The 12,425-nt window shown below is 38.2% G+C and overlaps 2 protein-coding genes and 1 long non-coding RNA gene across 7 annotated transcripts in view; 2 read left to right on the forward strand and 1 right to left on the reverse strand.

Annotated features, from left to right (window-relative positions):
• LOC107835916 (uncharacterized) overlaps positions 1–94 on the reverse strand; it is a 644-nt gene extending 550 nt beyond the window's left edge. Inside the window, exon 1 of the long non-coding RNA XR_001661760.1 lies at positions 9–94. This is a non-coding gene — a long non-coding RNA (uncharacterized LOC107835916). The remainder of the gene's footprint in view (positions 1–8) is intronic.
• ipcef1 (interaction protein for cytohesin exchange factors 1) overlaps positions 1–10,372 on the forward strand; it is an 11,338-nt gene extending 966 nt beyond the window's left edge. The window contains exons 1-11 of one of the 3 annotated variants that reach the window (XM_007549113.2): positions 32–120; positions 1,713–1,766; positions 2,127–2,166; positions 2,685–2,854; positions 6,367–6,440; positions 6,859–6,930; positions 7,020–7,084; positions 7,326–7,450; positions 7,931–8,279; positions 8,431–8,621; positions 8,739–9,730. In XM_007549113.2, the coding sequence (XP_007549175.1) occupies positions 1,743–1,766; positions 2,127–2,166; positions 2,685–2,854; positions 6,367–6,440; positions 6,859–6,930; positions 7,020–7,084; positions 7,326–7,450; positions 7,931–8,279; positions 8,431–8,621; positions 8,739–8,939 (1,311 nt within the window). In that variant the 5' untranslated portion in view covers positions 32–120; positions 1,713–1,742 and the 3' untranslated portion in view covers positions 8,940–9,730. Of the gene's footprint in view, positions 1–31; positions 121–952; positions 1,419–1,712; positions 1,767–2,126; positions 2,167–2,684; positions 2,855–6,366; positions 6,441–6,858; positions 6,931–7,019; positions 7,085–7,325; positions 7,451–7,930; positions 8,280–8,430; positions 8,622–8,738 lie in introns of those variants that run through there. The other 2 variants (XM_016670133.1, XM_007549112.2) reach the window with 2 other exon arrangements.
• Positions 10,373–11,719: 1,347 nt separating this feature from the next.
• The window catches only part of scaf8 (SR-related CTD-associated factor 8), a 78,165-nt gene continuing 77,459 nt past the window's right edge, over positions 11,720–12,425 (forward strand). For all 3 annotated transcript variants that reach the window (XM_007549118.2, XM_007549117.2, XM_007549120.2), the window contains exon 1: positions 11,720–11,873. In XM_007549118.2, the coding sequence (XP_007549180.1) occupies positions 11,844–11,873 (30 nt within the window). In that variant the 5' untranslated portion in view covers positions 11,720–11,843. The remainder of the gene's footprint in view (positions 11,874–12,425) is intronic.

The following is a 12,425-nucleotide window of genomic DNA, read 5'->3' on the forward strand; positions in this document are numbered from 1 at the left end:
CAGTGAACTGGTACTAAGCCGTTTGCAGTGAACTGGTACTAAGCCGTTTGCAGTGAACTGGTACTTAACTGTTTGGGTGAAAACCATCCTGTCCTGTTCTGTTAGGAAATTGAATTTGTGGTGAGTGATTATTCCATTTAAAGCAATAGCCACTTCTGCCTCTCCTAAAGATCTAAATCAGCTGAATCATCTCTGCAAGTTGAGATATCATCAGGAGGTTTAGTTGGTTACAGTTTTATGTTTAAAGATGACAGATTTATTGCATTGATAAGGCACGTAATTCTCACAGCTACTGAAAACACAAAAAGAAAAAAGGGGGACAGGAGCTAAAGCTTTTTAATACAGACATGCTATGTTGTGGCCTATGCAGACATGGAGAAGATTTCTGATTTCTCCATGACTGTGTGCACACATTACTTGAAAGGTTTATGATGCTCCTTTCATACTCTAGCTGCAGGACCTGCCCATGGTGTCACTGCATGGTGTCACTGCATTTGACTGCAGAAAACTTACCTCACTTGTTGTGCATGGACATACTTTTCAATAACCCAACATTTCTGAATTGGAAATGCTTCTTATTAGATTTCTGTATTATAAGTACTTTGGTTTTATTTTCTGAATGTCTGTCGAATAAAATTTTAGGGTTTGATTCTCAAGCCATAATCATGTGGTTATGCATTTTTAGCTTGTGCACTTTTTTTTTCTATCATGCTTTTCCTTCCGCTCAACTTTCCACCAATATGCTTGAAATACTTCAGCCGTCTGCTTGACAGCTATCACAGTCAAATCTTTTAATGATTGTGTAGTCCATGAAATTTTAATTTACTTTTTTATTAGGCCTGGGCACTAAATTTCGGGGTTTAATTTGCTGTAAGCCACAACGATCAAAATGAACAGTGACAGGGACTCTTAAAATAGATCACCATAATGCATGAGTTCTGTGTTGTTGTTGTTTTTTTTTAAATTGTATACAGGTTTCATAATTTTATTCCAATTGACTGAGATCCACCTGTAGTTTTGGAAAATCTGCGTCACAGAGATTTTGTAAATTCTCGGAAAACGTAGAAGCAGAGTGGGGCGTCATGACGGGGTTTTCAACTGTGAAAATAGTTAAACTTGTTAGCTGGAGGTGTTTGTTCATTGTGGGAGCTTTTTAACTTCACAAATGAGGAACTTAAGAGCACAGAGGAAGTTGGCCAATAATTGCAGGCTAGGTTTCTCAATGCAGCCCTGTTTTTTTAGGATGTTCAACAGCAAAACTGAACATGTTATGCACGCTCCCCCCTGAGAAAATGAGCTTTTGCACCAAGAGACCGAAAAGGAGTTCTGTCTGTGCTGCTCGGATTCCGTATTACTTACTTTATCTGTGTGTCACAGCGTGAATGAAACTGCTGACAGTGGACATCTTTGCACAAACTGTGAGTCAGTGTTGTGTGTGAGCTCAACTTTATAGGTTTTAGCCTTTTTTTCTGACTCAACTTCCTGTTGCATGGCGAAATTTTACATTTTCTGTATTCTTCTTCTTTGTTTCTGCAAAAGTTTTGGAAAAAAAACCTATTGTCAGTACTTCTGTGCCTATGACGCCACTTCCTTTTGAAGAAACAAAAGAGAGAAAGAGAAAAAAAAAAACAATTACTGCCCCATTATCTGGGTAGAGATGTTGTCAACCTACACACCTCTCAATACGTTTTTCTTCTGGTTTCTTTCAACAGGCTGCCTTCCCTCTGTCTGTGAGTCCTTCGATGGCTGCTGATGACTATAATCCTGTGAGTATCCGTCTTTTTTTTTTTTTGTGACATTTACAGTGGTGTTACTTCTGCTTCTGCTATTTTATTATGACAGAACTTGATATACGAATTATCAAAGCTTACAAGCCTTTAGAGCAGGTGAGAGGGCAGTTTCCCTTCTTTTTCTTTTCTTGTTTCAAAACCCCATGGAGGCAGAGGAAATGAAGAACAGATAGAAAGACGAGACAGAAAGCTGAAAGTCAGAGAGGAGCAAGAAAAAGAAGTCGGGTGCATGCGAGAAACAGGATGTTCAGCGAGCGTTTTCATCTCAGTTGTTGCATGTGACCGTTTTCTCTTCTTGTCTTCCTCCTCGGACCTCGCCGTTGTCGTCTCTGAAAGGTCTCCCTGAGGCACAAGTCGAAGAAGAAGCACCGAGGGGGTAAGCCGGCTCTTTTTGCTTTGCGTCTGCACCAGGTGTTGCCTTTCCGCTGTAGGTTTGACTGCCAGTGGGCGTGTGAGAAGCAGCAGGACAATTAGTGTGTGCAAAGGGATTTTAGACAACCCACAGTTACTTTCACTTCACTTCTTCTATGCCTTGGTGTGTTGCATCGTCTCTCTTCATTTCTGAGTGTCTAACATTAGTTGCTCTTTATTTTTAATTTTTAAGAATTTTTTTTTTTTTTTTGCATGTCAATGGCGTGTTGTTAATTATCACACCAGGGGAAGATTGCTGAACCACAGCACTTCAGAGCAGACCAAGTTCTAGGTGCTGTGTGGGAAGAGGGGTTGTTATGTATTTTTGTCATTTCAGTGACCTACATTGGCTGGGATGGAATTTTTTTTGTGTGTGTGTGTCTCAGCTAGGATGCTGAACTTCACCTAGATGCTTCGGCTGATGCTTCATTTGCTTGAAGCAGGGTCTCTGTGGACTCACGTACAGGCCTTATCTGTGCACAGGCAATGGTACCATGAGTAGAAGACGAATCTCCGTCAAAGAGCTCGGTCAACCGGACCACCAGGGCTGGCTTTACAGGAAGAAGGAGACCAAGGGTTTCCTGGGAATCAAATGGAAGAAGTACTGGTTTGTCCTTAAGAAGACTGCGCTCTACTGGTACACCAACCAGTTGGTGAGTAAAGAATAATGTTTGTTGCATAGCCTGCCGTGCTTTTTGCTGTTTGAAATGTAAAAAAAAAATAAATAAATAAATGCTACAGACGTTCAACATGTGGAGTGTTGGCTGCAGTTGTCTAGGTTACAAGCACAACATCAACATTTATAGTACTGGGATGTGTTTTGTTTATGATGCTAACACGACAATGGTTGGACTAATTTTTGTGAATTGGTAAACTGTTTTGGGCTAAATACAAATGTAGGCCACACTTTTGAGAAACTTACTTTTAGAAACATTTGAAAATTATACCGTATTCTTTTCCCACTCTTTTTATGCACTGCTTGGTGCAGCTCTATTATCATACTGGAATTAAGTCCAATATTATTATTTATGTTTGTAACGTGACAACCAAGTTGAAGTTCTTCACTTTATTTAAATAAGGGGGACTTCCTGTGTCCGTTCAGTATGTCCCAAAATAAAAAGCCCTTATTTTGCCATTCTAGAAGTTTTCTATTAAAAGATTCTACTAGCTTGTCTTTTCAGATTTTACTATGGGTTAACAGGAGTAAAGGGGCAAAATACAATATCGCACAACATTTTACAAATTTTTCTTTGTTTAAAAATTGTTCAAAGCCATGTCCATGTCCATGTCCATATTTGGACATTATTTTAGTGTTGATTCATTACATTGAGGTAGTGTGAAAAAAAATAAAATATGTATATATATATATATAACAAATAACCTTTCCTTGTTTTGGCCAGCATGTTTTGGAAAATTTGTTTCTCACTTTGCGCGTTGTTCATCAAAACGATATCACACTTGGCTCTGTAAATTGCTGTTAAGTGCTGTGACAGGGTGATTTTACATAGGAGCTGTAAACTTGGTGTCTGCAGACTCTCTATATTTAATGAAACTGTACAGAAGAACAATTACTTTGTTGCTAGCTCTTTCTTGTAGAGATCCCTGTGGGGGGAGGTGATGGCATGCTGTGTATTTGACTGTGTAGTCACTATAAAAAAACAAAAGAATTTAAGTTATTTTAAAGAAGAGACTAAATAACTAAGGAGTTTGTCATAATTATTTTGGCGATCAGCCTGACCAGTAGAGAATGTTGACTCTTGACCTTTTCTCTGGATATGGATGTTTTGGTAGTTCTCTGCAAATCTCAGCTTTTTCCATAAGAAACAGAGACTGGAATCTCAGACGAATCAAAGAGTAATTTTATCATTTTGAGTTTCACCTTCTCGTCGTCTGCTTTCACCCTTTCACAGCATGAATGATTCAAAGACATGTTAAAAATAAATCTGCCTTTTAAATCGGCTCTTGAATCTTGAATCTGCTTTTCCTTTTGTTTCATTTTGTTAAACACCAGGAAGAAAATGGCCAACTATAAGTCTTGTTCACTTAGCAACAGCATCCACATTGAAGAGTGTTGTCTTCAGGGTGATTTTGATCCACTTGTGATGATGATTTGTTCACTGGTTGGAATCATGAATAAATATATTCATGACCAAAAAAAAAATGTGAGAATGAGAAGTGGAAGTGCAGAGTTGTTATATTTTATTTTTGGATAGTAGTTGAGATGAGTTACATAAAACTTTGGGCACAGATTGTGCAAAAAATTCAGTTTTGCTTAGTCATTTTTTTTGTAATGAAGCTGTTATTTTGAATAACTACTGGGGTTCATAATGTTATTTCAGCCTATGCAAAGTGATGATTAATTTTGGTATTCACAGTTGTTTTTTTTTTTTTTTTTTAGACGTCGGTAAATGAGAGGAATCTAGAAAATTATAAATGTTAGTATCGCTATAAATGAAACATGCTCTTAATTTTTTATTTTTTTTACCAGGCTGTAATGGAAATGTTTTCTTAAAAAGTAATAGGAGGATCAGCATGCTGTTTTTTTATTTAAGACAATTAAAAATGTATATCAAAATGTTGTCCTTTTATACATTTTTGCTTACAGTAGCAAACACCAAACAAAATAGTCAATAAAACTTTCAATCTGTTGAGCAATTCACACATTTAACACCTTTCCTTATAAGCGCACAATGAAGTGGTGTGAATGTCAGACGAGTCATACTTGCTTCTTCAACCTCTGTCACGCTGCCACAACAGGAACTGCACTGTGTTTCCTGTATGTGTCTTTGTCACTACCAGACTGTTGGCATAGCTACAGACAGACATGCATACATAAAGTAAAAATAAAAATCTTTTTTCTGTTTTCATCACACTTTTATGTTTTAATTATCAAACAAATGTATCAAGAAGATAACCTGAGTGAGGGGAAAAGGGCATCTAAATCAAGCTGGTCTTTATATATATATGTGTGTGTGTAATGACTCATTAAACCCAGTAACTAGTTGTTCAAACATTAACTTTAAGTGTCATCATGAAACTTAAAGTTTCATGATGACACTTAGTGTGGTTAAAACACTTCTACTGGAAACCAGACACTGGGAATGAATTCCAAAAGTGTCTGAAAATCACTCCTGTTACACTAATATCTGAATGTTTACATTACTACCCACATATATAAAAAGGTAACTTCTGCCATTTTTTATTGTGATCACTTTAACGGTGACTCAAAAACGTTTTTAGACAATTCACACCACATTCTTTTGATTATAAATCTATTAACTACCTACAATCAGAGCCTCACAAACATACATACTTGATGATAAAACTCACACATTGTAAAATAGGTCATGACACTGCACTAGATGAATAAGAAATCAATAAAACAAAATTCTTCAATCAAATCCTAAGTAACCCCCAATGACCCTCGTACTGCTCTCTCCATGTTTGACCACAGGGATGAGTCCTTTTCCAGAAACTGTGAGCAGCAAACCCCAACATCCCGATCACAAACCGTTTTAAACTTTTACCTTCAGGTCAGCACTACAAAGCGCTATCGGGGGGAAAAAAACTACAGAGACAATTTCTTCCCCAGGCTTTCTCTCCAGTTGATCACCATGAACAGCTTACAGCCAGAGTAGTCAGCTACTCTACTGTGAAGCAAATATGCATATTACATTACCACAACAATCCTTCTTGTTTTTCCTTAATTATTTAAGCAAATTGTTCCTTTTATCTTTATTAAATTTTTTATGTCCTTGAAATTCATTCCTTGTTTCATGATACTGATTGTAAGCACTGACCTTAACTGGTCTTTTCTGACATCTAGAGTGAGTCATTGATGGTCTTTAAGAGACATTTTAACCATTTCCAGACTGACAGATGTCAGTGAATTTGAAAACTGTGTTTTGCATTTACATAGCTCTCCCTTTTCTACTGTTAAAACTATTTGATCTAAGACATCAAAGTGTGACAAATGTCAAAAACGGAAGCAATCTGTAAGGCGGCACATACTTTTTCATGATTGCAACGGGTGTGAAGGCTTTGGTCAGGATTAATGTATGTCACCATCACCGGCTGCAGCTTGGCGACAGGTGTTGCCAGGAAGTGGTTTGACAACCATCGCCATGTCTTTAGCGCCAACTGTTATTCAATTTCTGTGTTGCAGGCGGAGAAAGCGGAGGGCTACATTGACCTCGCAAACTTCATGATAGACGTAGCCATCGAGTGCAAGAAGAAGCAGTAAGCCCAAAGCTTTCCTTTCCAGGATGATGATGTTGTGATTCAGCAACTCGTCTCTCTGTTCAGCTAAACACGAGACTTGACTTATACCAACAACCTGGGTGTCGAAGTTTTCCCACACACTGCGACAGGAAATGTTTATTTTGCTAAATAGTCCTGAAACGATCTTCAAAATAGAAAAGTCACTTCCTTTTTCCACTCATCACATCTCATCAAGAGATTACATTCTTTCTTTATTTTTGCATATCTCTTACCAGAAACCCCATGAAGCTTTCCACTAAAAGTAGCTTGAAACCACAAAAAATATCATTTGTGTACTGAGAACAATGATCCAAGGTTGCTTATCTGTGGGTGTTATGATCATGTGCATTAAAGTTTGAATGAGCTGCCTTTCTAAATGCTGTCCTGTCTCTCACAGTGCATTCAAAGCCTGCCATCCTCAAGTCATGATGTTTTATTTTGCTGCCGAGAACCACGAGGACATGAATCTGTAAGTTACAATAGGGTATAACTAATGTGAAAGCTGATGGGTTTTTCTTAATATCATATGTTTAAAGTTGAATCATTTGTTCTTCTCAGCTGGTTGAACAAGCTCGGGCTGGCCTCCATTAATTATGAGCAAACAGATCAAACCACAGCAGCTGGTAAGCCCCCCCCCCTCCTCCCTCCCATGCTCAACATGTGTTTTATTGCCAGGTGTGGTCTTAAATTTAGGCCAAACTGTTTGTGGCTGATTCACAGGAGATACGTGACACTGCCAAATTAGAGCAATGTAAATCCTGTGGTCGATTTTCGTTGTGTCGTCAGCGCGTCATCCTATAAATTCATGCATTTCTTCTTCTTTTTTTTTCCGTCGTTTCTCTTCAAACCAACGTGGACGTTCAGAGTGTTACAGTGAAGAAAGCGATCACGAAGAAGCAGAAAGCACAGAGATCCCCCCTCCGCCGTACTCGGAGCAGACCCTACGGAACTCTGTGGATGCATCTAATCCACCTGGGAGCACGCATCAGGTCAGAGAAGATTCATTAAAATAGCACCTACCTCATCCCTTGATATGTTTTGGTCAATGGGTTTAAATGTGTGTCTTCAAAAAGTATACATACCCCTTTTTTCCCCCCATTTCTGGAAAAGGGGTACAAAGTTCTCTTTTCAAGTTCTCGTTACAAAGGCAAACTCCAGCTCTTGCTGTTATCAAAACACTATTTAAGGCATAACTATGAAGTGGAAGGAAAACGTGTGGATTTCAACGTTAAGTAAAATTCATGAGTTTAGTGTCTCTGACGCCTTCACGGACCAGCTACTTTTTATACCGAGATTAACTTAAGCTTCTATATGTTGTCTTTGTGCTTCACACATATGTGACACTTTGTATTGGAATATCACATAAAAAAAAAACAAAACAATAAAATACACTGACTTAGCCCAATTTAAAAAATAAAAATGAAGACGTGTAAATGTCTCAAACACATCTTTTCTTTTCTCTCTTTTAGGGTACTGTTCCACCACCATATTCTTCCACAGCTCCTGCAGAAGCCAGCGATTCGCTCTCCTCCCCCGTCAGTACGATGACGTCGCAGAGCTCCGCCTCTTCGCTCGCTAAGCAACGGCAGTCCTGGATGGACCTCGTCTCGGAGGCGTCCTCTACTCCAGCCGGGGAGACGGCAGTGGTGTGCTCGGTCCAGGTCCACGCTCAACGACCGCCACAAGGGAGAACGGAAGTGGTGACGGTGTCGGAAAGCTCGGTTCCTCAGAGCTCCACAGACTCAAATGGGTCCAACAAAGAGAACCCAGCGGCTCACGGGGAGGAGCAGAGGGACGTTTTAGGTCCTCAAAGTGCAGGTGAATGTTTCTTGTTTTACTCTATATTTGCTTTCCTGCCTTTATGTGTTTTTCCCTCAAGTTGATGTCTACCTTAAAACCGCCTTGGACTTGCCATACTTATGTTATGCAAGTGGGCTGTATAATAAATTGTAACCTTCTCCTCTTGCAGGCAATCGTGGGAGTAGCTCTGATGAGATGGAAAAGCTGTACATTCATCTAAAGGAGGCCAGCCTTTCACCAATAGGGGATCGGAAACCATCCACAAAAAGGGAATTCAGGGCTTCTTTTGTTAAACGCTGTAAAAACCAGACCGTTAACGATAAGCTACACCATATCAGGGCGCTCAATAGCACGCTAAAGGTATGCAGTGCAGAAACACTTCTGAAGTTTTGAAATCATCTGGGTGTTTTGTTGTGTGGATATCAAATGGATAGATATTCTCTCTCATTTTTTTTTCTTCTTTTTCTTTTGTCACAGTCTAAGGAGGCGGACTTGCAGGCAATAGAGCAGGTGCTGTCTGACCCAGAGCTTACCTCAGACAAGTTCAGAGAGTGGAAGGAAGCCAACATGCCATTGATGGTGGAGATCTGTGTCAAAGATGACCACAAGGGGGCGCCAGATGCTGTGACAGCTGCAGCATCAGTCACGCCTGCCCCTGTTGCAGAGACCAGTTTATAAGAAGTCACCGTGACTTAGTTTACTGTGTTTGGACTTGGTCCTCATGATTACATACACTCACTGCTGTTATTTAGTCAGATGACACTTCAGTTCCATGTAAGCGCATATTTAACTGCTGTTTAACATGCATCTGTAAAGTGTTTTTTTTTTGTTTTGTTTTGTTTGTTTTGTTTTGTTTTTTTCGTTTTAGGTTTCATATTGACTCGGAAACATGAGCAATACACATGAAAATGTGGTTTCTGTTTTACTTTCCACTTGGTAGAATTGGGAAATTTTTCAGAGCTTAGTCTTTTTTTTAACATTTTAATTCACAGAACCTTTGCATAAACTCTGATTGTATGGAACGGAATGCACAGAAGCACTGTTTTTGTTTGGGTTTTGTTATTGTTTTTTACTGTATAATTTATCTACTTTGTTTTCATCTGCAGGGAACAAATTCCCAGATTGTTGTTGTCTGCTAATTATTGGTGCCATGCACCGTCTGTGCCTGTTACAAGCAATCCAGGAGCCATGATACTTTCCTTGTGCTGTAGATGTCACATCATGCTTTATATTAACTGTTCTGACTGAACAATAAACCCTGTAGTTAGAATAAATCACATCTTGATAATTTCAGATAAATAGGAGTCAAATTATTGTCGCTATGCAGTTTAAAACACTAGACATTTGCCTTGAGACCATAAATGTTGGCAGTATGTTTATTTTAGTGTGGAAAAAAAATACTTGGTAGTATTCTTTAGCATTACTGCCCTATGTGTGTACAGAAACCTTTCAAAATAATGGAAGCAAGCCTAAAGCTGCCTTATCATTTCAGGATGGACATTTATGCCTGGGTGCGTCATATTTTAAGTGTGCAATCAGTGTTGGCTAATGGAGTCTTTGCGATGAAATATTAGCATCGGCTGTCTTTCAGATATGGTCAAATTTTAACTGAGAGAATCATCCAAGTTTAAATACAAATAGGTAAATAATTCAACTCTAAAATATGTTAAATAAAACTAAAGTGACTTAACTTTACATTATCAATAAAGGGCATCTCTTTTTAAAGAAGAGGTTTGTCAGCTTACAGCTTTGGCACTGTTCATTTTTAGCAAACCTTTACAAATGATTACATTTGTCCTGCAAAACTATTGTAATAATTTTAATTTGAACTTTCATTAGATTTGAGCTTATCAAGCAGCAAGAAATATATCCCTTATTATGTGATTTTCCAGGAACCTGGAAAATCAGGTTTTTAGGTACCTGATTAAACCTTGAACATGGATTATTACAGAATATGATATAGACTCCAGACTGGCTCCATGTGAACTTTTTTTTAATGCATATTTCCTTCATGTTATAGTTTAGTGTAAATATGTTAATAATTAATGTGTAATTGTAGTGTTTTTTTCTTTTGTTTTTGCTATAAAAAGAAATAAAGTTACGCAAAATTTCCAGGCTGTTCTGTCAGTTTGTATGTCTACAGAACCTTGATTTGCAGAATAAGAAATGTAAAGAAAGACAAAAGCTGAAAAGTTCCATGCCCAGTCATATTAAATGAAGGATGTGAACAACAGCTTTAAGCTTTTGCAAATGATTTTCATGTAGATTTATGTTTAGGTTATTTTAATACGGTTGTTTTGACACAATTAGATTGTAGCTCCAGTTGTATATTTAAATAGATTGTCATGTCCCATTCTCAACTCTTTTGCAGGGTTACCTCATGGATTTGGCCTGAAGTGAAGGGAAGTTTAACTTCCCTTCACTTCTGATCACCCATACTGAAAAAGAAAATGTTCATGTGCCATGATGCTATCACCATGCTTAACCATGGTGACAGCCCCTGTTGCAGAGACCAGTGAAACTGAACACTCCATGGAGTGTTTGCTTTTCCCCAAACAAAGCATCTTCATGTAAGCCAGAAAGCTGAGTTTTTGACTAATCTGACCAGAGCACCTCCCTCCACATGCATGCTGTGTCCCCATACAACTGATGTTTCCACCTGTGCCTCTCTGATTAATGATTCATGTTTGCTCAGACCAGGTCAGTATTCATACTATTTTGTCTAAATGTTCCATATTCTCTCCATTTAGTTAGATGATGAATTAAACAGTGCACTGTGAGATGCCTTAAGCCCTGGATATTGCTTTGTAGCAAAATCCTGTTTTGAAATTTATTACAGCTTTATCTGGGACCTTTAAACAAAGAGTATTTATATTTTCTGTCTGATTAAATTGTTTTAAAATGTTAAATCAGATGTTATAATCTGTTAGCATTTGAGTCACCTTTTCCTGGAATACTTTTTTGCTTTTGAGTAATTTCTTGGACGCCAATTATTTGCTTTTACTTGAGGAAAAATAAGAGCAGTGCTACTCCTACTTGTGAACAAGTTTTGAATATTCTATCCACCTGTGTTGTTGATGTTCTGTAGCAAAAGTACTCACGCCTTAATTTATTAATTAGCAAAACTTCTACAAGCATTTTTTTGTTTCTTTGTTTTTGTTACTTTTAAGGGTGTTAGAGTTAAAAAGGCTGAATATGTATGGATACCACATTTCTCAGGATTTTATTTCCAAAAGTTTCTTTTCACTTCCCATTTAGGCACTGCTTTGTGTTGGTCAGCCACATAAAAATCGCAATGAAATAGAAGTATGTGCTTGTAATGAGACGGTATGTAAAAAAGCTGTGGGGATATTAATAATACTTTTGCAGGGCACTGTATGTGCTAGATGACATTGCTATGTGTTACAAGATATAGTTCCCAAAAGCTGCCACTAGGAGTCGCGCGTCTCACTGCAAATTCCCCATTGAGGTTATGCGCCATATTGCCAGTCTCCTCCATCTCACCAAACACCGAGCATGCACCGGTTATAGAGGAGATATATTTAAATATTTACAGTGAGCTGCGAGCCGAAACGCAACACCATGGAGGCCGTCAAAGCCTTTAACAGCGAGGTTTGTGTGGAACCAGTGGAAAAGAAATCCCGAACAGTTCGCGTATCTGTTGTCTAACTCTGATTTTCAGAAGCTAGTTAGCTAACGTTAGCAACGGGGTAGTAAAGAGGGAGAGGAGGGTTGTATCACAGAAGGCCGCACACTATCATTACCTTCTCAGTTATTCATATGTAATACGCCGTCATGTGTGCAAATGTGAACAGAATATTGTTCTTACGCTACACCCCATTTGGGTGAAAATCTCTTAATATTAATTTTGGGTAGGCAGATGCTAAACGCTACAAACTAGCTGTATGCTAGCGAAACAACGCCAGTTACGTGATAACTTGTTGTGTTAACTAATATTAAAGAAGATAAAACACCCTTTCACTAACTTTTCTGTAAATTCGACATTGTATTTTGTTTATCTTTGCATTTATTTAGAATACTGTACTAAATGAAATATATTAAACGTCCAAATGTTTTCAAAATAATACGTTTAGCTACAATATGGCTCATTGCTAAAACAAGCACTGCTATATAGACACAGACGTCCGTTTGCTATAAATTCTC

This window comes from Poecilia formosa, unplaced genomic scaffold (genome assembly GCF_000485575.1).
Source record: "Poecilia formosa unplaced genomic scaffold, Poecilia_formosa-5.1.2 Scaffold30, whole genome shotgun sequence".
In the NCBI taxonomy this organism is placed as follows: Eukaryota; Metazoa; Chordata; class Actinopteri; order Cyprinodontiformes; family Poeciliidae; genus Poecilia; species Poecilia formosa.